Source organism: Bos indicus, chromosome 19, assembly GCF_029378745.1.
Source record: "Bos indicus isolate NIAB-ARS_2022 breed Sahiwal x Tharparkar chromosome 19, NIAB-ARS_B.indTharparkar_mat_pri_1.0, whole genome shotgun sequence".
Taxonomy (NCBI): domain Eukaryota; kingdom Metazoa; phylum Chordata; class Mammalia; order Artiodactyla; family Bovidae; genus Bos; species Bos indicus.
The window spans coordinates 28,274,331-28,299,227 of record NC_091778.1 but is presented as its reverse complement, the minus strand read 5'-3'; the positions used below and the strand labels follow the sequence as shown (position 1 = coordinate 28,299,227).

Here is a 24,897-nt window from a genome sequence, read left to right as displayed (position 1 = left end):
CCTTCTTTGTCTCTGGGATTTGTTCCCGCCCTTCTCCCCCATCTCCACTCTCATCCGAATTATCCAATCATAGTCAGGTGTCCAGAAACTTAATTGTGACGTCACACACAGTCCAGTTGAAGCGTAGCGTCTGGGGAGTCTTGCTGGGGGGTTGTTGATAGCTCTGGGGGTGGCGGTCTTTGAGGACTGACAGCGTCGTTACCTGAAACTACCTGCCAGGGCTCCTTTGGACTGTTTATTCGTGGCTTTAAAACCTAAGTTTGGTTGAACTAGAGTTCAAGATGGGCTTGTCTAGAAACATCCGCGAACTCTTTTCGCCCCAAAAGCCAGCCCGTTCTGTTTCGGAGAAGTGGAGGGATTGCGACACTGTCGAAAGACATATCCGGTCTCAAGTGGTACGGAGTGTGACCCTCTTTATTTACAAAGCTACCTCTATGTGCTCAGGGCCCGCTCACACCGCTTCGCGGCGCGTGGAGCGAAGGAAAGACCCCGCCTCCTCTTGCCGTAAAGCGAATATTTCAAAGTGTTGCCTGTCCTCAAAGAAGGCAGGGTCGTCGGTGTCGCAAAGTTGAAAGTGTTTGGGCACCACCCCCAAGTCGTAAAAGTGCCTGCGGCAGTCGTTTCTTCTACTGTCGCAAAAGCTCCCGGCCCGTTTTCGCCCCTCTGGAGCCACTCCGTCACCTCGCCCGTGCCGTAAAGCAAACCTGCCCGACTCTGTCGTCCTTTCTCTTCCCCCTGTAGTAGTCCTTAGTTCCCTACTCCGGGATGCTTTATTGCCCGGCACTGCCGTAAAGCATATCTGGCCCCAGCCCCCGAGTCCTATTCCCCCAGGGCGTCCGTGCACCGCGGTTGCCACGGTGCCGCCAAGCGCGGCTGTCGCGCGGCCCCGGTGTCAGCGGCGATGGCGGCGGGGTCGGGTGGGAATGGGGGCTCCGGGGGAGGCCCCGGGCCGGGGCCGGGTGGGGGTGGTGGCCCCGGCGGGAGCGGCCCAGGGCCGGGGTCCGGCGGGAGTCTGGGCAGCAGCGGGGAGCTGCATCCGCGCACCGGGCGCTTGGTGAGCTTGTCGGCCTGTGGGCGTACGGCGCGGCGGCAGCAGCCAGGCCAGGAGTTTAACCACGGGCTGGTGTTGAGTCGGGAACCCTTGCGGGATGGACGCGTCTTCACCGTCCGCATCGACCGCAAGGTGCGGAGCTGGGGCCGCGGAAGCGAGATGTGAAGGGTGGTGGGAGGGGACCAGAAGGCGATGCGGGAGGACAGCTAGGGTAGCCCACTACCGAGAGGGAACCGCTAGCCAGAACACTAGGTGATGAGCAGGAAGGGAGCATGAAGCGGAAACATTGTCACAAAGAGAAGGAGACAAGGAGAGCTTAAGTTTTGTCAAGATCCAGGAGCAGGGAAGGGACACGGGGCCCCACCCACTATAATGATTAGAGAACAATGCTCCTGGGATAATTTCTGGGAGACGGAGGATGGAGAGATGTCAGATATGTGATGGAAAAAGAGAGATAACCAAGAAAAGAACAACCATTGAAGAACAAAAGCACACCGAAGGGGACAGAAAGATGGGTGAGGAGAGATACTCAAAGCAAGAGATGTGTGTGCCTGTGCGGTGATGCGGCGGAAATACCAGGTGCACAGAGGTAGAATTTGGGAGGAGAGTGAGTTTGAGTGCAGCCATAGCCTAGGAGAGAGGCCCAGAGAGAGAGAGCGAGCAATATACCAGCAAGTATGGAGAGCTGTGAATTTGGTTGAGGAGCCACAGAGACCAGAGCAGTTAGAGATGGCAGGAGCCTGGAGCCAGGGAATTTAGCCAGCTTGGTGAGCCAGCGTGGGAAGAGCATGGAATCATAGACAGCGTGCACCCAGAGTACAGAAGAGAGTTACTAAAGGAGAGCAAGTCTAATCATTCCCTGAGACCAGAGTCCAGAAAATACTTTGTGGGACTGGATCTCTGGATTGGGGATGCCTCGTATTTCAAGAGAGCAAAGCCCGGTTAGCTGTCTGAGAGGTGGGAAGAGGGGGACACAGTGGCCTGTGAAATGCGGGAGACCCATTCGTAGCCCACCCTGAGCCACTGTCCACCGCCCCATCACAGGTCAACTCCTGGAGTGGCTCCATTGAGATTGGGGTGACGGCACTGGACCCCAATGTGCTGGACTTCCCAAGCAGCGCTACAGGGCTGAAGGGGGGCTCGTGGGTAGTGTCGGGCTGCTCGGTGCTGAGGGATGGACGGTCTGTGCTGGAGGAGTATGGGCAGGACCTTGACCAGCTTGGCGAAGGGGACCGTGTGGGCGTGGAGCGCACGGCTGCCGGGGAGCTGCGGCTCTGGGTGAATGGGCGGGATTGCGGCGTGGCTGCCACGGGCCTTCCGGCTCGTGTCTGGGCCGTCGTGGACCTTTACGGCAAGTGCACCCAGATCACTGTGCTCCCCCCTGAGCCGGGCTTCAGCCCCCCTACTCCCAGCCCCACGCCTCCCCTTGAGCCTTCCGCCCCCGCTGAAGATTCTGCCTTGGCTGAACAAGGGACCTCTGGGGATGAAGGTGAGAATGCAGCTAGGGCAGTGGTGGGGGGACAGGGCAGAGGGAATGGCTGAAGGGAGGGGGGCGGGGCAGGGCAATGACAAGTGAGGCTGGATGTGGGCTGGGAGAGCAGGGGCTAGTGGAGGGGTCTCTTGGCTGTGGTCCCTGCAGCAGGAGCTGAACCCTTATTCCCCTCCCATTCCACCTGGTCCCCAGCCTTCATGGTATCCCCAGCGCAGGCCCGACCGGAGACGTTTCCTAACAGCCTTGAGTCGCATAATGGTGAGGGTTCCTGGGAGGCCTGGGAAGGGGAGCGGGACATGAGGTGGACGGTGGGGGGACCTCAGGAGAGGGGTAGGGAGAGCATGGTGAGCCTGAGACTGAGAAGACTCATTTCCGCTTCCTTCCTGTGTCCCGCTGTTGCAGACTTTGCCGGCATGGAGCTCTCCGAGGTGGTGAGCAATGCCATCCTGTCTGCGTACAACGGGGGGCTCCTGAATGTGAACCTGAGCTCCCCCCCAGCAGGGGAAGCACCAGGGTCTAGCGGTGCTGCCACCTCGCCCATTGTCACCTCCAACGATGCTCTCCTTTTCCATGAGAAGTGTGGAACCCTCATCAAGCTCAGCAACAATAATAAGACCGCTGAGCGCCGCCGGCCCCTGGATGAATTCAACAACGGGGTTGTCATGACCAATCGCCCGCTCCGGGACAATGAGATGTTTGAGGTGTGCAAGGTGTTGGGGCCTGGCCAGCGTCTCACCCTCTGGGAACTAGAGATGGGGCTCGATCCCCAATGCTAGCAGAGGGTGGAGGTGGCCTAGGGAACTCAAAGGGTGGAGAGATTTTTTTCTCTGCGTTTATATTTCCCCTCTCCCTTCCACTGTCATTCCACCCAAGATCCGCATCGATAAGCTCGTAGATAAGTGGTCAGGCTCCATTGAGATTGGTGTCACCACCCACAACCCCAACAATCTGGAGTACCCAGCCACCATGACCAACCTGCAGTCAGGTACCAGCCCCTGGCATGGTGGGGGCGTGGCCTGTGGTCACCAAGCTGCAGGGAGCCCATACCCTAACCAAGGTGTCTGCTTTCCCAGGTACCATCATGATGAGCGGCTGTGGTATCCTGACCAATGGCAAGGGCACCCGCCGGGAGTACTGTGAATTCAGCCTGGATGAGCTGCAGGTGAGGGTGGACACAGCGCCGGCCTCTCTCCAGGGGCACCCCAGTATATACCGAGCAGTCCTGCCTGGGCCCCATACTCTCTGATGTGGAGGAAGGCCCTTTATGTTTTGTCTGAAGGTTCCTTCTGAGAAGGGCTTCAGATGGTAAAGAGTCTGCCTGCAAAGCAGGAGACCTGGGTTTGATCCCTGGTTTGGGAAGATCCCCTGGAGATGGAAATGGCTACCCGCTCCAGTATTCTGGCCTGGAGAATTCCATGAAGAGAGGAGCCTGGCAGGCTACAGTCCGTGGGGTCACAAAGAATTGGACACAAATGATTGACTTTCACTTTTCCTTCTGAGAAGGCAGGGCTGCCCAACTGTTAAGCACTCAGATTTTGCAGTCAGATGGGTTCCATTCTTCTTTCAGTTTGGCCTTTGGTGGTGGTGACCTGCGGCCAGAAGCTCATCTTTTTGGGTAGTTTTTTTTTTTTTATTAATGTCTGAAAATGAGCCTGTTAGTATTATTGGATAGAGTGCCATGAAGGTTGAGTTGGTGTTGATAAGATAGTTTAACATAGTGCCTGACTTGCCTCGAACATTCGGAGTGGTCTGAGATGCATGGGAACCAGTTGGAGCTGTTCCCCTGTCGCATTGGTTGATGGGAAGGCTGGAGGACTACCCTGTTCTCAGTGTCCAAGACAAGTCTGGAGCCTAGCTGTCGAAAGATTCCAGGTTTTTATTTTTCTGCTTTGAATAGGAGGGTGATCACATTGGTCTCACGAGGAAGTCCAACTCTGCCCTACACTTCTTCATTAATGGCATTGATCAGGGTAAGGAGAAGCTCAGAGAGGGCGGCTGGGCCAGGGCTTTCACTGAGGGGGGTCTATCTCATTCTCCCTTTATTGATTCTTCTCCCCTCGTCCCATGCACAATGAGACGGCCGTCATTCCTCCATTCCCTGTGCCTTCCACCCCTGCAGGTGTGGCGACCCCCTTGACACCCCCAGTGGTGTACGGTGTGGTGGACTTGTATGGGATGGCCGTGAAGGTGACCATCGTCCACAATAACAACCACAGTGACCGCCTTCGCCGGAACAATGCCATCCTGCGGGCTCTGTCCCCTGAGGGTGCTCTCCGCCGGGCTGCTCCTACAACCCAGGCAGAACCTGAGCGCCTGCTCTTCCACCCCAACTGTGGGCAGAAGGCAGCCATCACCCACGAGGGACGCACTGCCCTGAGGCCCCAGTATGGCCCATGGGGTGGGGAGAAGCCTGCGGAGGGGCTATGAGGGGATTGGGGGAGGGGTGGGCAAATGGGAGGCCGTGGGAGTCTGGTCGGGGGGCCTCCTGGAGTGAGGACCGTGGGTGCTTGACCTGGGCAGTGGGTGTCACTGAGCGTTGCAGGGCTGAGCTTTGGGGCACTGTGTGTGGCGGGATCTGAGTCCCCACTTGCCATCCCCTCAGTGCCACCGACGACTTCAATCATGGTGTGGTGCTGAGCAGCAGAGCCCTGCGGGATGGAGAGGTGTTCCAGGTGCGCATCGACAAGATGGTGGACAAGTGGGCTGGCTCCATTGAGATTGGCGTCACCACCCACAACCCTGCCTACCTCCAGTTGCCCTCCACCATGACCAACTTGCGCTCTGGTGAGCTCCCAGGAAGGGCAGGGCCAGGATAAGATGCTAGGGGGGAAACCGTCCCTGTTTTCCAGACCCTCTTTCACTTGTCACGTTTGTGATGACACATTCGGTGCCTGAGGCATGCCACGTGGATAGGGCCTGTGGTTGGTGTGAGAACTGCAGAATTTTCTTGCTCTGCCCTGAGAAGAAAAGGCAGGCTGGACTGGTAGCTTCCGGAAGTAACTGGGGGACTACTGTGTAAAGGAAAGAAGTCTTGGCTTCCTCTTCATGGCTTTTACCACTCGTTGTCCACTAGGGACCTGGATGATGACAGGGAATGGGGTGATGCACAACGGGACGACCATCTTGGACGAATACGGGCACAACCTGGACCGACTCAAGGTGGGAGACTGGGGGGACTGGCACCTGTCGGTAGCGGGGAGGCAGGCCAGGTGGAGCTGCTGAAGGACCAGCCCAGGCAGGAACTCGGCCTGACTCCTCACTCCAGCCCCCCTTCTTCCAAGGCAGGGGACACGGTGGGCGTTGTGCGGCGGGAGGACGGGACTCTCCACTTCTTCGTCAATGGCATGACTCAGGGTCCCGCTGCCTGGAATGTGCCCCCAGGAGTCTATGCTGTAGTGGATCTCTATGGCCAGGCGGCCCAGGCCACCATTGTGGACGACGTGGGTGAGGGCCGAGCTGGGCAGGGCCTGGGGTGGCCTTGGGAGGCCTCAGAGATGACTGTAGGCCTAAAGGGTGATGTCCATTTGCAGAGGTGCCCCAAGTCCCTGAACCACTCCCTGAGGGGAACAACCAGGTGTCTCCAAGCTCCCCATCGTCTGGGGCTGGGGGCTCGGACCTCCGCTTCCACCAGCTGCATGGCAGCAATGCGGTCATCACCAACGGGGGCCGTACTGCGCTCCGCCACAATTGCCGCAGCGAGTTCAACGATGCCATTGTCATCTCCAACCGGTCAGTGTCTGGACTTTTATGTCCCTACTTCCCTACTGCTCAGCATCAGCCACCCAAGTGGGGCCTGTCTGACGGCCATTCTCCTGGCAGAGCCCTGAGAGATGGCGAGCTGTTTGAAATCGTCATTCAGAAGATGGTGGACCGCTGGTCAGGCTCCATTGAGGCTGGTGAGGGGCGTGTGTGTGTGTGTGTGTGTGTGTGTGTGTACGTATACACGTGCTGGGGAGGTGCTGGCTGCCAGAGGCTGGGGACTCGGCTCTGACCCACCCCTGCCTCCTTCTAGGAGTGACCGCTATTCGGCCGGAGGACCTTGAATTCCCCAACACTATGACAGACATTGACTATGACACATGGATGCTGAGGTTGGGCTGTCTGCTTTGGCAGCCAGCTTGGTGGAGCTGGCCGGGATGAGGGAAGCAGGGTTTGGGGCCTATGGTAGGTGTAGACCATGACAGACCTAGGTGGTCTGGCTGTTCCCTCCCCATAGACCCTTAGGGTAGCTTCTGCTTTTGCCTGGGGGGTTTCCAGGGTGCAGGAGACAAGATTGAGTCTCACACCCCAGGTTAACATCACAGTCCAAGGCCCTGGACGATTCCAACAAGCAGAGATGGGGCAGAGGCCTGTGTGGGGAGGAAGCTGGGAGGCCGATCTACCCGTTCTGTTATCCCTGCAGCGGCACAGCCATCATGCAAGATGGGAACACCATGCGCAACAACTACGGGTGTGATCTTGACGCGCTGGGCACTGGCGCCCGCATCGGTATGATGCGCACGGCCAAGGGCGACCTGCACTACTTCATCAATGGCCAGGACCAAGGCGCTGCGTGCTCAGGCTTGCCTCCCGGTAAAGGTGACTATTCTGTGGCTTTCGACCTGCCACCTTCGGCCCACTCCATCCCAGGCTACTGGGCTGCTGACGCCTTCTGTTCTTACTCAGAAGTGTATGCAGTAGTGGATCTGTACGGCCAGTGCGTCCAAGTGTCCATCACCAATGCCACCGGCCCCATGGACAACAGCCTGGCGACCAGCAACTCCGCCACTGAGAAGTCGTTCCCCCTGCACTCCCCAGGTTTAGCTGGCAGAGAGGGAGGATGGCAGGGAGGGAGCGGGGAAGGGCTCTGTCTGCCTGTGGTGGGTCTGAGGGGTGCAGCCTCCAGGTCAGGCAAGCTGTTTAGACAGGCTGGCTGCAGCAGTGGTAGACCAAGGGGAAGGGGGAGGGCTCAGCCCCTGGTGGGGAGCACCAAGAAGAGGGGAGGAAGTTCCACCTGGACACAGGGCCTGGATGCTTCCCTGCCACCAAAGGGCTGGGACACCATCGCTGGGCATGGCAGGTTTGGGACTGAGTCCTGCTGTGGTGAAAGAGGTATCAAAGTTCTTGAGGGAAGACCGGAGGTGGGACCATCATGTCGACTTCCTGCTGCATCTGAAAGCCTCGCCCTGTCCTCTCTGAAGCTTGCTGCCCCAATCCTCCCCCTCCTCTGGTCCTGTCTTCCCACAGTGGCTGGCGTGGCCCACCGATTCCACAGCATCTGTGGCAAGAACATCGCTCTGGAGGAAGACGGCACGAGGGCAGTGCGAGCAGCCGGCTACGCCCATGGCCTCGTCTTCAGCACCAAGGAGCTCAAGAGTGAGGAAATCTTCGAGGTGGGCTGTGGCGATGTAACCCAGGGGGCCACCAAACCTCCATGGAAGGGCCAGCCTGCTTCCCATCCTCCTGCAGTGCGCTGAGGGTTCCTCTGTCTCCCAGGTGAAGGTGGAGGAGCTGGATGAGAAGTGGGCCGGCTCCCTCCGCCTAGGGCTGACCACGCTAGCGCCTGGGGACATGGGGCCCGGCGCAGGTGGGGGCCCGGGACTGCCTCCCTCCCTGCCAGAGCTCCGGACAAAGACCACCTGGATGGTGTCCAGCTGTGAAGTGAGGCGCGACGGGCAACTCCAGAGGATGAACTATGGCCGGAACCTGGAGAGGCTGGGGGTGAGGCAGCTGACCCCAGGGCCGCAGGTGGGCCTGGGAGTGGGGGCAGTGGGGAGAGGTGGGCTGAGCCCTTGTCCTTGCCATGCCTTGGCCCTAGGTGGGAAGCCGTGTGGGCATTCGCCGAGGGGCAGACGACACAATGCACATCCTGGTAGATGGAGAGGATATGGGTCCTGCAGCCACCGGCATTGCCAAGGTAGACCCCAGACCTTCCATGGACCTGGAGGAGGATCAAGGTCCTCTGCTAATTTCTAACTTCTGGTCTGTGTGCCCACAGAGTGTGTGGGCTGTGTTGGATCTATATGGGCCAGTGCGGAGTGTCTCTATTGTCAGTTCCACCCGTCTGGATGAGCCAGAAGGCACTCAGCCTCCTTCCCCCAGCTCAGACACCGGCAGTGAGGGTGAGGAGGACGACGAAGGCGAGGAGCATGGCCTGGAAGTAAGAGGTGGCAGCAGGAACCACTGGGCTCAGGGATGGACTGTTGGTGGGCCATCAGCCACCAGGTCATTTTCGGATTCCCTGATCTAGTCCTGGATGGCCAGAGGCTTATTGGCAGGCTCTATGTCCATCCTGGTGGGGTGGCTTCGGTTTTGAGTCGGCACTCCCAGCAGCTCAGTCTCTCCTCCTTACCAGGGCCAGAACCAAGTGGCCATTATGCCCACAGCCCTTGAGTTCCTGGAGAACCATGGGAAGAATATTCTCTTGTCCAATGGGAACCGTACAGCCACACGAGTGGCCAGCTACAACCAGGGCATAGTTGTCATCAACCAGCCCCTGGTGCCCCAGCTGCTGGTCCAGGTGAGCTACACCTCCTTATCCCCAGCTCCTCTTGCTCCAGGTGACGCAGGGCCAACTCTCCTGTAGAAAGGCTTTTTTTTCCCAAGTGGAGGGTGAAGTGGAAGGCATGCATGCCCCTTAGCTTTCTGGGTGTTTGCTCATATCCTGTGGTGGGAGTTGTAGATCAGTTTCCAGGAAGTACCCACCTGAGGGCTGTGATGAGGGAAACAGTGTGGAGGGGCTTGGGGAGGCCAGGAAGGCTCCTGATCCTGTATGTGGGAATGGGGCATGCTTTCCAGGGGAGGGGGCATTATGCTGCGAAGATGTCATTTAGGCAGGTGAAGGAAATCCCCAGGGACAAGAATCCTTTATAGCAAGACCAAGGCTGAAACAGGGAAGGACACAAACAAATTGGCCATTTCGGGTCCCTCCAGGTATCAGAACGGGCTGCATCCCAGGCTGCACTCTGGGGTGCCGTCTTCTCTCCCTGGCAGGGGTGAGGAGCCCAGTCCTGCTGGATGGGGGGCCTCTTCGCAGGAGGCTATGATTGTGAAGCAGTTGCCTTCTCCCCAGGTGCGGATAGACTTCCTGAACCGGCAGTGGACATCTTCCCTTGTCCTGGGAGTCATCACCTGCCCACCGGAGAGGCTCAACTTCCCTGCTTCTGCCTGTGCCCTCAAACGGGCAGCCTGGCTGTTGCGGGGCCGAGGGGTCTTCCACAATGGCCTCAAGGTGGGTGGGGAGCAGGGAGAGGGCGCTGCCTCTCAGAGGGAGTGGCTGGCTGAGGGAGAAGAGGGGCCCCGAGCCCTGGAGGTAGGAGCACAGGTGTATAGTGGCCCTGTAGCAGGTGGGCAGAGCTGTGAGTGCCATACCTGGACAGTCTCAGGCTCACTGCCTCCTCTGACATCCCTGCCATTGAGAATGTCACAAGGGGGGAAAGGGAAGGTGGACTTTAGGTAACTGAAGCAGTGGGCAAGGGTAGAGGCAAAACCCAGGGACTTGCAAAGCTTAGTGAAGGGCGGCGGTGGCTGCTGCCAGTGGGGAGTTTGATCTCCCTGAAGACAATAGATCTTTCCTCCTAGATCTGTGAGAAATTTGGGCCGAATCTGGACACATGTCCAGAAGGCACCATCCTGGGACTGCGGCTGGACAGCTCTGGGGGGCTGCACCTCCATATCAACGGGATGGACCAGGGGGTGGCTGTGCCAGATGTCCCCCAGCCATGCCATGCGCTCGTGGACCTCTATGGGCAGTGTGAGCAGGTGAGTGGCCGTGGGAGGAGAGGAGTGGTACCTGGGAGGCTGGGCGGTCCCAGGAAAGGGGAAGCCAGTAGTTCATGGAAGGGATCAGCAGGCCCTGGGGGCTGGTCACACCCTGACTGACCACCCCTCTTCTCTGCAGGTGACAATCGTGAGCCCTGAACCAGGGGCTGCCAGTGGGAAAAGTGCTGGAACCCAAGGGGACATGGAGAAAGCTGACATGGTGGATGGTGAGCCAGCCCAAGGGGCCAGGGCCCACCTCACCCTGACTTTGTACTTCTGGCTCCAGCCCCTGTGACATGGGCCCACTCTGCTCCCTCAGGTATCAAGGAGAGTGTGTGCTGGGGCCCACCGCCCACCACTAGCCCCCTCAAAAGCTGCGAGTATCACGCCCTTTGCTCCCGTTTCCAGGAACTGCTGCTGCTTCCTGGTGAGTCCCCAGTCCCCCAGAACCTCCCTTATTCCCGGCCCAGCTCTGGGCTGTGGCTGAGCCCCAGGGTGGGGGCCATGCCACAAAGTCTGCTGCTCACTCTCCACAGAGGACTATTTCATGCCTCCGCCGAAGCGTAGCCTGTGCTACTGTGAGTCTTGCCGAAAACTTCGAGGAGATGAGGCCCACAGGCGCCGAGGGGAGCCCCCCCGTGAATATGCTCTGCCCTTTGGTTGGTGCAGGTTCAACCTCAGGTATGTAGAAGGAAGGATTATGCGCCTCCCGCACTGTCCTTTACCCACCCTGAGAAAAGGTCCTGAGAGGGTGTGTAGAAAACAAAACTTCTTGTCTGGGGAATGACCTTGGGGAGCCAGTAACCTTTGTCCTGTCTGTCCACCTGCTAGGGTGAACCCCCGCCTGGAGGCTGGGACACTAACCAAGAAGTGGCACATGGCCTACCATGGAAGCAATGTGGCGGCTGTCCGGAGGGTGCTGGACCGAGGGGAGCTGGGGGCAGGTACGTAGCGCCAGCGGACGCAGGGCAGGTGGGCCTGTGGGTGGTAGGAGGGCCACCCTGACCCAGCTCTTCTCCCTCGCAGGCACTGCTTCCATCCTGAGCTGCCGGCCCTTGAAGGGAGAGCCTGGGACAGGGTTTGAGGAGCCTGGAGAGAACTGTGCGCCTCCCCGGGAGGAGCAGCCCCCTCCAGTGCTGCTTTCCCCCTCCCTCCAATATGCTGGGGCTGAGACCCTGGCATCCAAAGTGCAGTGAGTACACGGGAGGGGCCCCAGGGCCACATGGGTCTCCATGATTCCCTCCTGTCCACCTTGTCTCCCTAGTGCCTCAGTCTCCAGCCAGCCCTTCATTCACAGTCTTTGTACAAGTGCCATTTATTTTGTTCTATCACAAAGAACAAAGAAGGGAACCCTGGTCACATGGAACTTATGTCCTCTCTTGCTCTAGAATGTTTATCCATAGTTATTTAGTATTTTTAAAGGTGACAAGTAAGTACTATGGAAGCGAAAAGTAGAGCAGAGTGAAGTGGATCAGGAGTGTGGTTGGAGCACACAAGATAGGGTAGTCCAGGTAGATATCACTAAGAAGGTGAATCTGAGCAAAGACTTGGGCAGGATGGAGTCAGTCAAGCAGGCATTGGGAGGAATACCATTTCAGGTAGAGATGAGGCTGCAGCCAAGCCCCTATAAGGAAGGAGTGACTACCAGGAACAGCAGGGCCTGTTGCTAATTGAGGTGGTTGCAGGTGCCAAGGGGCAGAGGTACTGGGGCCAGAGGCCTCACTGCCCTATTTCTGCTTGTTACGTGACAGATTCCGGGACCCCAAATCCCAGCGGACGCACCAGGCCCAGGTGGCGTTCCAGGTGTGTGTGCGCCCTGGCTCCTACACCCCGGGACCCCCTTCTGCGGCCCTCAGAGAGCCTCCCGATCCTCACTTCAGCCCAGCCGAACTTGAGTGGGTGACCAAGGAGAAAGGGGCCACGCTCCTCTATGCCCTGCTGGTACGGGTGGAGTGAGGGGCGAGGCCGCACCACTACAAGCACAGTTGGGCCTCGGCCCGTGGACTCGGAATGATGACTGCCTCCAGGTCATTCCAGCGCCCCGCGACATGCATGGTGCTCAGCCTGGCAGATGCACAGGAGCGTGTGGGCAGGCTCTCAGACTAGCTGGGAAGCGGAGCTTGCTTGGCTCCGTGCCCCGGCTGGAAGGGGACCTCCCTCCGTCCGAGGTGAGGGCGCAGCGGGGAGCCTGGCCGCAGACCCCGGGAAACCCTCTCCATGCACTGATCTGGGGAGCATGACTCCCCGCGACTCCTCCCCCATACACTTAATTTATTTCCGTTTCTGTTCCCTGGTTACTGTGAATCCCAGAGGCGTCTCCCCGTGCCCCAACGAAGCTGCTGTTCCGGCCCGGGCGGGAGTGGGGAAGGCGGGGGCCGGGGCTCGGGCCTCTGTACAGTTGTTACTGACTCTGATTTCTAAGGAGCCAATAAACGCAGTCGAAGAGCAGCCGCCTCGGCCCCTCTTTCGCGTGCCTCTCGCCCGCAGGAGGAGCCCCGGCCCCGCCAACTTCAGGGGCTCCGCCCGCTGGGCAGGCCGGGTTGGGGAGTCTCGTGGGGCATATGGGGGGGGTTTGGACGCCACGGGCACCCGTCACCGGCACTTCCGTCTGCGCCGCTCCGCCCAACCAGCGAGCTCGCGGCGGCCCGACTCCGGAAGGATTCGGCCCAGCGGCCGGATGTGACGCCGCGGCCCTGCCGCTCGGGAGGCCACAGAGAAAGCGACGATAAGGCGGGTAGGGTGGGGCAGGAGCCCGGGTGGCGGGCAGGGGCGGGAGCGCGGATGCCGAGACCCAGGCCCGCGCACGCGAAAGTGCCGCGCTGCGGGCCCGGCCGGGCGGCCGACACGTGACTGGGGCGGCGGGCGGCGGGCGGCGGCTTCCGCCTGGACCCGGCGCGCTCCCACTGAGCTGCCGCCTCCCCGCAGGCCCGGCCGGAGGTCTGGCAGCCAGCGACAGAGCCGGGCGCTCACGGCCCGAGCGTCCCCAGCAGCACCATGCCTGCGCTTCTGGAGCGTCCGAAGCTGTCCAACGCCATGGCCAGGGCGTTGCACCGACACATCATGATGGAGCGAGAACGCAAGCGGCAGGGTGAGCCGGGCCCAAAACGGGAGGACGCACGGTTCGGGCGCACCGCGGTCCACGGTGACCCCCACCCATGAGCAGACCAGTGCATGGCGGCCGAAGCCAGAGGGATAGCTAGCCCCGTGGTGATGGTGGTGGGAATTAAACAGGCCACGCCTGGAGCTGGGAAGGACCTTGGAGAGCACCTAATAAACCTCCCCGTTCCAGCCCCCAACAGTGATGAAGCCTGTTCCAGAGCACTGGAATAACCAGTTTTTGCTGGTCTTCAGTTCTTAATGTTCTAATATTTTAACACCCTGCTTGCCCATTCTGCCTCTTATTCCAGAGGAGGAAGAAGTGGACAAGATGATGGAACAGAAGATGAAGGAAGAGCAAGAGAGAAGAAAGAAAAAGGAGATGGAAGAAAGAATGTCACTAGAGGAGACCAAGGAACAAGTAAGCAGTTCCTCCATCTCTCCCTTCTTTCGTCTCTTGGCTCTCCTGCTTTCATCTTCTCTCCCCCTCCCCAGATCTTGAAGTTGCAGGAGAAGCTTTTAGCTCTACAGGAAGAGAAGCATCAGCTTTTCCTGCAGCTCAAGAAAGTTTTACATGAGGAAGAAAAACGGAGGCGAAAAGAGCAGAGGTGAGATTAAAGAGCTAAAAATAAAATCGAGGCCAAAGTGTAACAGGGATCAGGTAACAAAAGATCAGTGTTTAATGGCATATGGGAAGGGGAGTGTGTGGGGGTGGGGACACGACAGACTTGTCTTTGACCTGCTTTCCTTTCGCTCCAGTGACCTGACCACTCTGACATCAGCAGCATACCAGCAAGGCCTGACAGTTCACACCGGAACTCACCTCCTTAGCATGCAGGGTGAGGGTTAAGAAACTACTGGTCAGAATGGGCCCTCCTGGGAGTTGCAACATCGTGAAGCACCCCTCTCCCTTTCTAGGGAGCCCTGGAGGACACAATCGCCCAGGCACCCTCATGGCAGCTGACAGAGCCAAACAGATGTTTGGACCCCAGGTGCTTACGGTAAGAGCAGGAAGATTGGGTGTCTAGGCTGAATTTTTTTTCCTACTTCCACCCAGACCCTAGCATCTTCACCAGCCAGCACTCAAGTTTTGAGTGTGTCTACATCCTGAATAGGGGGAATGGGGGTGCAGTCACTTGAATTTCTGCTTCATGGAGTTTACAGGCAGTGAGTTCTCATCCTTCCTTCTTAGACCCGGCACTACGTCGGCTCAGCAGCTGCTTTCGCAGGGACCCCGGAACATGGGCAATTCCAAGGTAGCCCAGGTGGTGCCTATGGGACTGCTCAACCCCCACCTCACTATGGACCCACGCAGCCTGCCTACAGTCCTAGTCAGCAGCTCAGAGGTGAGGTGGGAAGAGGAATTTTCCTCAAGACCCAAAGCGAGGAGTGTTGAACAGGCTACAAGGAGGTTCTAATGGTCTCCTGCCTTCCTCAGCACCTTCCGCGTTTCCTGCAGTGCAGTACCTGTCTCAGCCACAGCCACAGCCCTACGCCGTGCACAGCCACTTTCAGCCCACCCAGACAGGTGATGGGAACACCCCGTGCTGGGGCCCAGTTCCATGCGTCCTGCCTTTCTCCTTTCCCCATTCTCTACTCACTTCACACTCCTCCTTCCCCACCTAGGGTTTCTCCAGCCTGGTGGTGCCCTGTCCTTACAAAAGCAGATGGAACATGCTAACCAGCAGACTGGCTTCTCTGACTCAGTGAGTAGAGCCTTGAAAAGTCAAGGGCTGCCTATGCTAAGGGGAGCCTCAGGCTGCCTCAGTTGCTGACACTGTTCTCTGCAGTCCTCCCTGCGTCCCATGCATCCCCAAGCTCTGCATCCCGCCCCTGGACTCCTGGCCTCACCCCAGCTCCCTGTGCAGATGCAACCAGCAGGAAAGGTAAGGGTGGTGATCAAGCCCCTCAGAATCCCTGCATTGCAGGGAAACAGCATTGGGTGGGATAGACGACCCCCACCCTGTTTTCCCTTCCCCTCCCTGGGGTGGCTCTCTGGTGTGGAGTAGACAGGAGGGTGTGCACACTGACAAAGCCCTCCTTTCATCACTGCTGCCAGTCGGGCTTTGCAACCACCAGCCAGCCTGGCCCTCGGCTCCCCTTCATCCAGCACAGCCAGAACCCACGATTCTACCACAAGTGACCATCAAATTTATCTTCAGCCTTGGCCCCAACCTCTGCCCTTGGGGAGGATCCCCCGTGTCCCAGTACCAGGCCAATAAAATCTACCTGCCACTGCCCCTGGCTGCTGTCTGTGTTGCCTCCCACTGGACTGTTTAGAGGGTGGGCAGTGGCTGGCAGGAATCACAGAGTGACAGCAGGGTTGGTTGTAATGAACTCAGCAGCAGAGTTCATTCAACCTGTACTCTTCAGATTTCCAAATAAATACCCATTTAATTAGAAAAAGCAGCTGAGTTGGGGACTTCATATTAAACTTGTAGTTTTATTCAGGTTTGATTTTAACAAATGTGTCGGGGAGAGAGCCCGCAGGAAAGGATGAAGCCCATGGGAGCAGGGCCCTCCCAGATGCCTGAGGAGGGGGCATGTCCCCTCCCCTCTCCTCCTCTTCCCTCCCCATCTTTAGATGGGGAGAGACATAGGCAGGGGAGGGGGCTGGTCCCCAGTCTGTGGGGGTGGTGCTTGGGATAGAGGGCTATGGAGGAAATAAGGGGTCAGATTAGGTAAGAATTGGGGAAGGGCACAAGGACCATTTGCCAGAATCCACAGCTTTCTGATTCCAGATTGAATTAAAAAAAAAAAAAAAAAAAAAAAACTAAACCACAAGCAGCACCCACCCCGTCTCCCCCACCAGGGTTGTAGTGCGAGGGGAGAAGAGGAGGGCAGCTTCACCAAGGCCATGGTGCACTCACTCCTGGCCAAGGGAGCAGGGTGAAGGGCAGGGGCTCCCCGACAGATTGAAGGGGTAGGGGAAACCAAAATAAAACGTCAAATAAATCGTGTAGGAGGAGTCCAGCCAAGGGCCAGGCCAGAGCTGGGCCAGGCTGGGGGGGGGGGGGGGGGGGCGCCTCTGCAGGCTGGAGGATCACTGCTGCCACCACAGCCACCCTGGGTAAGAGAGAGAAACCAGGTAAGACAGGGTAAACCTTCACAGGGGAAAAGGGTGAGGGGGCAGGACCATGCTAGGAGGCAGAAAATAAGCCATTAAGGCTAATCTAGCTGTTTGATGGAGATAAAGTATGTGAAAGGGGGGAGTCACACTCACCTGGGAGCCAGTTATTTTGCCATGGCCTTGATTGCAACAGCCGCCTCCTCTGTCATGGCGGACAGCACCGTGATCTGGGAAAGCACAGGGAAGGGGAGTCATGTCTGAGTGCAAAGCAGGGGAAGAAGCACAAAGAACAAAGCTGGGTACAAACTTGGGAGCACCATACCAGAATCTCTTCTCCACAGTCGTATTTCTGCTCAATCTCCTTGCCAAGGTCTCCCTCAGGCAGACGGAGGTCCTCTCGCACCTCCCCGCTGTCTTGGAGGAGTGATAGGTATCCATCCTGGATGCCAATCAGCTAGGGGCAGACAGAGAAGAAAGCTGAAGATAGGCCCAAGTAGCCTGAGGATGAAGGGTGTGATGGGCAAACTAGGGTGGCAAACAGCTAACACCGAATACCCTCTCTTGCCCATCTCCCTTCTCTCAGCACAAGGTCTTTGGTCAGTATCAACTTCTACTGCCCGCCCCCACCCCTGCCAACTGCTACTACTAACCCACCTACAATCATGGCACCTACATACCTGAAAATCGTTCCTTTTGATGTTGGGGACATCCATATTATGAGTTGATGGGCAGATATCTTCGTATTTCTTCCCAGTGAAGATGTCAATACCAACCAGATGGACCTACATCACATCAAAGAGAAATCCAATTATACTCGAGGATGGAGGAGATCCCTGGCTGGGTGGGGGGAAGTCACACTAGGTTGTCAGGACAAAGAAGAGTTGGAATTGAACCAATCAACTCAAAAAGGAAAACACTAAAAGGCTCACTAAAGGGCTCTAAAAAGAGCCTGAGGCCAAAAGACCACCACTGAAATTGCAGCTGACCACACAGGTGAGGTTGTAGGGCAGCCTTGGAGCAGTCAGTTACCTCAAGCTATCAAAACGTTAACAAGAGACCAAGATTCTAGGGGAGTAGGAGGAACCTAGGTAAAAGTTTACAAGACCTTTTATTGACATCAGCATAAAAGGCCGAGAACTTGGAAGGTAGGAAGAAAAGAGTTCAAAAACAGGAAGGAATAAGAGCTGAAAATAAAAAGGAGTTGGGAGAAAGCAGAATTATACATATAGGAAATAAGGAAACCAGAAAGAATGATCTAGACATTTGGAGGTAACCCATGACAAATGCCAAGTCAATAGAAAACAGAAAAAATGATTAAGGAACAAAAGCAGAGGAAATTCAAAGATGAATCAGGTTGAAGTTTTGGGTGGGGGGGAAGTGGGGAGTCTGAAGTTACAAGGAAAGCTGTAAGGAAAATGCTGACCAAGTAAGCAAGCGGGCTCCAAGAAGAGGGGGCAGGTAGAGGCACTCTGACCTTGCATCAGAGATGTGATGGGAAAGCTGGACCTGGAGAGTGGAGCAGTGATGTACAGAGGTGCAGAGATGTGCACTGGTGCCCTGCCAGGGGAGGGGTGCATTTTATGTTAGGACTGGAGAAAACATGGACAAACTAATGGAAACAAGAGCACCTACAAAGACTCAGACAGACAAATACAAAAAGCAAAGGCCAGGAAAAAGAACAGAGCAACTGAACAGCCAGAGCATAGAGGACCACGAAGAAAAATTGGAGACACACAAAAATGGAGAAAGGAAGGGGCTCCAAGGATGTTGGGGCACAGGAGGGTAACCGAGGAGGAAGCTGAAGGCTGGTGCAATAGTTGAAAAAGGTGTCCAAGGCTGAGTACTGACCACCAGGAGCCAGATGGTAATAAGTAATACAAGAGCTAAATAAGATAGAGGGCTAGCACTGACGACAGCAGGTGGGGAAAGCAAGGTACAGAAATGAAATTCTAACCTTGGCATGGCCGTGCTTGCCGGTCTTAGAAGTTGACATCTCCACAATCTTACATGGCCGGCCTTTGAGCACCACGAAGCCATTCTTACGTAATGCTGAGCACTGCATCGGGAAGGTGGCTGAGGCCCCTGCATCTCCTGTCTCGAAGTCCAAATCATCTGCCATTTTAAGAGGCTACGATTCCAACTAGAGTCAAGAAGAGAACTAGGGTCAGTGACGAAAGAATTAATACGGTCTCCAATCCATCCCACTCCACTCTAGAAACATTGCTTCATTTTTTCCCCCAGCACTTTATCCCTTTACCCACGTAAAATAGCTTCTAGACTAAATGCTGATTAGATCAAAAATACGAAGAACTGGTGTGTATGGCAGTGGAGATAAGCTGGATCCCCACCCCATATGAAAACTAAAAGAGTGGCTTGAAATACCAAAAGCTCCAGGAATTTAGGATCCCAAATCTCTGATATGGGCAAAGGCCTAATTCTTGGTCGAGGGAGGACTCAGGTGTTACTTGCCACTGAAACCAACCACCCCTGTTCCCCACACATAACCAGGGCTATAATTAGGTGAGCAGCTATGAGCCAGCAAAAAGGCGGGGCTAATGTAGGGGGGGAGGGGGTGGAGACCGGAGGACTGGGAGCCCCACCCGTCTCTGTTACACCCCCCCCACTCTATCCACACAAGAGCCCGTCATTGGTACAGGAAACCACAAGGCCGCTTTGGGGGATTCCCGCCTCTCCAACATGCATTTGCAGATGCAGCCGAGAGGGAGAAAGCAAAGTTGTTTTCTAACTGATCTCCCTGCCAAACACCTCTGGTTTCCCAAAGGGAACCCAGGAACCCAGCCTCTCAAGGGCCCTCCCACTTTTCCCAGGATGCATCAGTCCTGTCGGCTTTTCAGGCCCGGCCTGTACAGTCAGTACAAAGTGGGGGAGTGGGGAGTGGTGAATGACAATAAAATGAAAGCAAAAGGCTGGTAGTAGTGAGTAGTATGAATTATACTAGGCTAGCAGAGTTAAAGACCCTAAAACCAGGCACTCTCAGGTCAGACACCACGACAGAACAGTGACAAGGTGAAGAGCACCTATCACAGCGGGTAACTCATCTGCCTGGGACTTTAAGGCGCCGTCGGCACGTCCGAGAAGAGTTGGGCTCCCGTCCAATTGCCCTCCGTTTCCCCATTTCTCTGGCCTCCCAGCACGGACGAGCGCCACTTACACCTGGCTGGCCGCCTCACTTCACAGGAGGGCTAGGGGGAAAGCTCCAAAGATCCATGAGGTGGGGGGAGCCGTAACATATGCCCACAGCGGGCTCTCCGAGGTGATCCTGATCCGGGCCTCCGGCCTCTCCCACTCCTCAAAATTCCAAGCTCCCTTAGGCGCCTGCGAAGACCAGCTCTCTCCGCGCCGTGGGTTGCCGGCTCCCGCCCACCATGTGGCCGCCCGGGGCTTCCGGTGGCCGGGACCTGGGGGGAGGGGTCCCCGCGCTGCCATGCGGCCCCCGTCCACCTTCGGCCATGCGGCCTCCGACCCCGAGGACAGCCTCCCGTAGGGGGCATTTCCGGTACTGCAGCCTGCCCCCTCCTCAAAGGCCGCGCCAGGCCGGAGCCACGCCGCCTCCCCTCCCCCCCCCCCCGCCAGCCGCCAACCCCCCCCCCATGCCCTCTCACCGAACAGCCCCCTCCCCCACCTCACGTGGCCTCGCGGCTCCCGGTTCACAACGGCGCAGGTACCCTTACCCCGGCGGGCCGATTTGGCCCCCGGCTCTCGCCCTGGCGTGGCCGCCCGGCGGCCTCTCCCGCGTGGCGGCCTCGCGGCTCGCCGTCCCCCGCCCTGCGTCGCTCCAACGTCACCCGACCAGCCCCAACCGTCACCTCGCGCGCCAACCGGGTCGCGCGCCTAAGTATCTCCGTACCTCGCGCGGCTCGCAGACGGAACCCCGTGCGGCGGAGCCGCAGCTCCCCTCTGCCCCCTCCCCGACCCTCGCGCAGTTCCATCTCTACTCCCAGGCCCAAGTCAAGGTTCCGCGCACGCGCGCGCTGCCCGCTCTCACCTCGCGCGAACGCACTGACTCGACCCCGTCCGCTCGCCGCGAGCCCAACCGCTGCCTCCGAGCCCACTGCCGCTGCCGCTGCCGCCGCCGCCGCCGCCGCCTCTACCGCCGCCGCCGCTGCTGCACACGGGTCTTAGTACGCAGGCGCCGACTCCCCACTGACCAACCAAGCAGCCCTGTGACAGCCGCGCAAGCGTGCTATCTATCTCCTCCGCCCTCCACCCCCGCACTGCGCAAGCGCACAGATACTCCCTGCTCTCCACCCTCCCTCCCACCTACCCATCCAATGACGCGCATACGTGAACCCGCCCCTCACAAATCCTAAGTTCGTCCCACCAGTAGGCAACGCGCAGGCGCATCCGGTTTTTTAATCCCTTCTACCTCCTCTGCCCTCCCCGTGTTAGACCACCAGCCCTACCGGACAATCCTTGCGCCTGCGCGATAAAGAGTCCTACACTCCACACCCTCTGAAGGAAACGCCTCGTCCTCAAGGCGCATGCGTGTTGGGAATGCTGAACGCCCCTTCCACCTCAGACGTCGTCTGTACGCCAGGCGTTGAAAAGACCACGCCACTGTATCGCTGGTCTTGTCTAGAACGCATGCGTCTTAGGAAACGCCCCACCTCGACTTTAGCTGGACTTGAAAGACTCACACGTTTCAGAAAACTTGTACTGTGGGGTGGGCCCCTTGTCGCAAAACCCATCCCTCTCCCCCTGCTCCCCCGTTCCAGACATGCGCGAGAGAGCTCTTTCCGCTTCACTCTTCCCCGCGCGCTAGTGTGGTCGAGTTACCACCCATCTCAGCTTCACTTCTCTAAAACTGTGCGCCTCTACTCTGCCATAGAGTTTCACCCGGAAAGATAGAGCGGCCCCGTCCCAGCCACCATCTTGTTAAAATTCTTAGACCGTATTGGTCCCTTTGGCTTCCATAGAGGCAATTCTCCTGAATCCTGGAATAAGATTTACATGGCATTTCTCTTTTCCCTTAGCTGTCCTTTGCGGTCTCCAAACAATTGTCTACGAGCACCCTAAGAAAATGGAGAAAGAAATGGTAACCCACTCCAGTATTGTTGCCTGGAGAATTCCATGGACAGAGGAGCCTGGCAGGCTATAGTCCATGGGGTCGCAAAGAGTCGGACACGACTGAGCGACTCTCACACGCACGCACACACCCTTAGAAAAGAATTCTCTATAAAGTGTGGTATATCGAATTCCACTGATGTTCCCTTTCATAAGAGGTGACCATGAAACCAGAAACTCGCAATGAATTTCTCTGGTCTTCGTTCTAGGGAAGAAAGGTGCTGCTTTTCCCGAAAATTCGTAGTCGTCTACCTCTAGTTTCTAGGTTTTCAGCACTACCTTCGTGGCTACCTTGCTTGCTTCCGTAGACTGGTGGACAATATTGTGGAGCAAGACAAGCAACTAAATAGCTGGGCTTGGAATCCAAAATCCTGAATCTGGTTCTTATTTAAGATGTGACACGGTAGATGTGCACTACGAACACTGCTGCTGCTGCTGCGTCGCTTCAGTCGTGTCCGACTCTGTGCGACCCCACAAACGGCAGCCCACCAGGCTCCCCCGTCCCTGGGATTCTCCAGACAAGAACAACTGGAGTGAGTTGCCATTTCCTTCTCCAATGCATGAAAGTGAAGTCGCTCAGTCGTGTCTCTTAGCGACCCCATGGACTGCAGCCCACCAGGCTCCTCTGTCCATGCGATTTTCCAGGCAAGAGTACTGGAGTGGGGTGCCATTGCCTTCTCCACTACGAACACTAGCTTGAATTAATACATTTACGTAGCACATTGTACTATCACCCCCAAATCCTCCCACTCAATTTTCTGAAATTTCTGCCATTTCCTTTGGGGAAAAAAAACAAATTTCCTGGAGGCATTGTTTAAAAGTCCAATTCCTGCTCTTCTCAAAGATGTCCATATGACCCAAGAATTCCACTCCTAGGTATATTACCCCCAAATTAAGAACAGGTACTCAAATCATTGCAGAAAAGTACTCAGCGCTATTCAGTAGTAGTAAAAAGGTGGAAACAACGCAAATATCCGTCAACAGATGAATGAATAAACAAACTGTGGTGCATACATGTAATAGAATATTAATCACACAAAAGAATGAAGTATAAATGTATGCTATAACCACATGAATTTTGAAGATGTTAACAAGTAAAAGAAGCCAAACAAAAGCATCACATATGATTCCACTGATGTGAGATATGCAGAATAGGTAAATTCAAAGAAACAAAAAGCAGACTGGTGGTCAGTAACTGCTTAATGGTCATGGGGTTTTAGAATGATGAAGTGCTTTGGAATTAGATAGAGGTGGTGGTTGTACAACCCGTGAATTTGAATGCAGTGAACACCACTGAGCTGTTTATTTAAAAATGTGAATTCACCTCAGTTTTAAAACTCTTGTACACAGATGTTCATAATAGCCAAAAAGTAGAAACTACTCAAAGTCCATTAACTGATGAAGGAATGAATAAAATATAGTATGTCCATACAATGAAATATTATTCAACAATAAAAAAGAATGAAGGACTTCCATGGTAATACAATGGATAAGAATCCACTTGCGAATGCATGGGACACAGGTTTGTTCTTGGTCCAGGAAGATTCCACATACTGAGGAGCAAATAAAGCCTGTACACCTCAACTACTGAGCCTGCCTGCTGCAACTACTGAAGTCCACTTGCCTAGAGCCTGTGCTCCACAGGAAGCAGCCAATGCAAAGAGAAGCTCACAGGCCACCATGAAGAGTAGCCCCTGCTCACCACAACTAGAGAAAGCCTGTGTGCAACAACGAAGACCCAGAGTAATCAAAAATAAAATAATTTTTTTTAAAGAGAGGGAAAAAGAAAAGGAATGATGTACTGGGTACACACTACACCATGGCATAACTATGAAACATATGCTAAATAAAAGTCACAAAAGACCACATACAGTAATGTATTATTCCGTTTACATGAAATGTCCAGAATAGGCAAATCCATAGAGACAAAATTTGATAGACTGTGGTTGCCTGGTGCCTAGGGGGAAATGAAGACATGGAGAGAGATTACTAATGACTATAAGGAAAGGAGCAGAGGGTGTCTTTTGGTGTGATGAAAACGTTCTAAAATTGAAGTGATGCTTGCCCTCCAGATATTGAAAAAAATTGAATTGTACATTTTAAATAATTAAATTGTATGGTATGTGAATTACATCTTGATAAAGCTGTTACTTTAAAAATGTATTGTTCAGGGGCTTCCCTGGTGGCTTAGTGGTTAAGAACATGCCTGCCAATATAGGAGACATGGGTTTGATCCCTGGTCCAGGAAGATCCCACATGCCGTGGGACAGCTAAGCCGGGGCACCACAACTACTGAGCCAGTGTGCTGCCATTACTGAAGCCTCCCCGCTCTAGAGCCTGTGCTCCACCATAAGGGAGGACACTGCAATAAGCCCACACACCACAGCAAAAAATAGTCCCCGCTCACTGCCACTAGAGAAAGCCCCAGGAGCAATGAAGACCCAACACCACCAAAAATAAATACTTGAAATAAATATACAAAATTATTTTTTAAAAATAAAAATGTACTGTTGGGAATTCCCTGGCTATTCAGGTTTGATCCCTGGTCAGGAAACTAAGATTCCCACAAGCTGCACAGGGTGGCCAAAAAAAATGTAATGTCATCTTTGTTCTTAATTGGTTTACTTCTCTGAGACGTTGGTGAAGAGTCCTAGATGACCTAAGTCACAAGCTCCATGATTTTAAAGGGGGCTGAGTGATGACAGCTCTCAAGAATTCCCATTCAAAATAGAAGGGGCACAAATAATTTTTATGGAAGGCTAAGACATACACACTCAGAGAAAGAGAAGGGCAGAATATTGCACAGTATTGTAGAGTGATGAGACAATCTGTATCTGGGAGACCACACTGGCATTGCATCTATGGAATTACCACAGCCCAGGGTACAGTCCTCTGCTTTGTAAGCCCCAGAATTTTATTTTGCCAATCAAGTCACTTCTTTAGGGAGCACTTTCCTGACCTACCAGACTAAGCCAACTTCCTGTGTTATATGTTCACAGAGCAAACATTATAGCATTTACCCCAGATTGTTGGTTCCCACAAATCCATTTATTTGTGTGATTACTTTATTAATGCCTGGTCTTCTCCATTAGAATATAACATATATAAGGACAGGGGTCTGGCTGATTTTGTTTACCATTGTGCCCCCAGCTCCTAGAACTGTGCCTGGCAAATATTTGGTACATTGTAAATTTAACATTGAGTGAAGGTATACCTGACTGAAACCAAGTGGACTCACAAAAAATTGACAAAGAAACAGCATATCAACTTCTTTCTAAATGAATTGAATTGGTCAAGGACAACAGAACATCTGTGTTGGCTGATCCATCTGTTCATCCTCTCTGTAAGAAAATATAAGTGGAA

General features: G+C 55.4%; 3 protein-coding genes across 11 annotated transcripts; 2 read left to right on the top strand and 1 right to left on the bottom strand.

Annotated features, from left to right (window-relative positions):
• Nucleotides 1-663: 663 nt before the first annotated feature.
• Nucleotides 664-12,731, top strand: NEURL4 (neuralized E3 ubiquitin protein ligase 4). 5 transcript variants are annotated; one of them, XM_019981265.2, is made up of 29 exons: nt 664-1,183; nt 2,096-2,540; nt 2,736-2,801; nt 2,946-3,244; nt 3,417-3,528; nt 3,617-3,705; nt 4,441-4,513; nt 4,663-4,927; nt 5,146-5,327; nt 5,617-5,702; nt 5,825-5,987; nt 6,074-6,272; nt 6,363-6,439; nt 6,556-6,634; nt 6,946-7,115; nt 7,209-7,340; nt 7,770-7,915; nt 8,019-8,243; nt 8,341-8,439; nt 8,521-8,682; nt 8,878-9,042; nt 9,595-9,753; nt 10,104-10,283; nt 10,423-10,510; nt 10,603-10,710; nt 10,820-10,964; nt 11,115-11,227; nt 11,310-11,475; nt 12,035-12,731. In XM_019981265.2, exons 1-29 carry the CDS (start codon nt 902-904, stop codon nt 12,237-12,239), a joined length of 4,680 nt encoding a protein of 1,559 aa, XP_019836824.2. In that variant the 5' UTR covers nt 664-901; the 3' UTR covers nt 12,240-12,731. The 5 variants fall into 5 exon arrangements, with proteins under 5 accessions (XP_019836824.2, XP_070629078.1, XP_019836823.2 ...); XM_070772977.1 differs by having other exon boundaries at nt 6,946-7,121; nt 7,212-7,340; XM_019981264.2 differs by having other exon boundaries at nt 6,946-7,121.
• A 139-nt stretch (nt 12,732-12,870) lies between these two features.
• Nucleotides 12,871-15,617, top strand: GPS2 (G protein pathway suppressor 2). 2 transcript variants are annotated; one of them, XM_019981268.2, is made up of 11 exons: nt 12,871-13,017; nt 13,209-13,371; nt 13,691-13,800; nt 13,875-13,987; nt 14,139-14,218; nt 14,298-14,380; nt 14,572-14,725; nt 14,818-14,907; nt 15,006-15,085; nt 15,170-15,265; nt 15,439-15,617. In XM_019981268.2, the coding sequence occupies exons 2-11, from the start codon at nt 13,278-13,280 to the stop codon at nt 15,520-15,522; spliced, it is 984 nt and encodes a 327-aa protein (XP_019836827.1). In that variant the 5' UTR covers nt 12,871-13,017; nt 13,209-13,277; the 3' UTR covers nt 15,523-15,617. The 2 variants fall into 2 exon arrangements, with proteins under 2 accessions (XP_019836827.1, XP_019836828.1); XM_019981269.2 differs by having other exon boundaries at nt 12,909-13,013.
• A 185-nt stretch (nt 15,618-15,802) lies between these two features.
• EIF5A (eukaryotic translation initiation factor 5A) lies at nt 15,803-20,895 on the bottom strand. 4 transcript variants are annotated; one of them, XM_070772994.1, is made up of 6 exons: nt 20,874-20,895; nt 18,404-18,589; nt 17,127-17,231; nt 16,772-16,903; nt 16,603-16,676; nt 15,803-16,445 (listed from the first exon to the last, which is right to left on the bottom strand). In XM_070772994.1, exons 2-5 carry the CDS (start codon nt 18,566-18,568, stop codon nt 16,614-16,616), a joined length of 465 nt encoding a protein of 154 aa, XP_070629095.1. In that variant the 5' UTR covers nt 18,569-18,589; nt 20,874-20,895; the 3' UTR covers nt 15,803-16,445; nt 16,603-16,613. The 4 variants fall into 4 exon arrangements, with proteins under 4 accessions (XP_070629095.1, XP_019836829.1, XP_070629094.1 ...); XM_019981270.2 differs by lacking the exon at nt 20,874-20,895 and adding an exon at nt 20,456-20,619; XM_070772993.1 differs by lacking the exon at nt 20,874-20,895 and adding an exon at nt 20,142-20,238.
• Between the last annotated feature and the right edge of the window lie 4,002 nt (nt 20,896-24,897).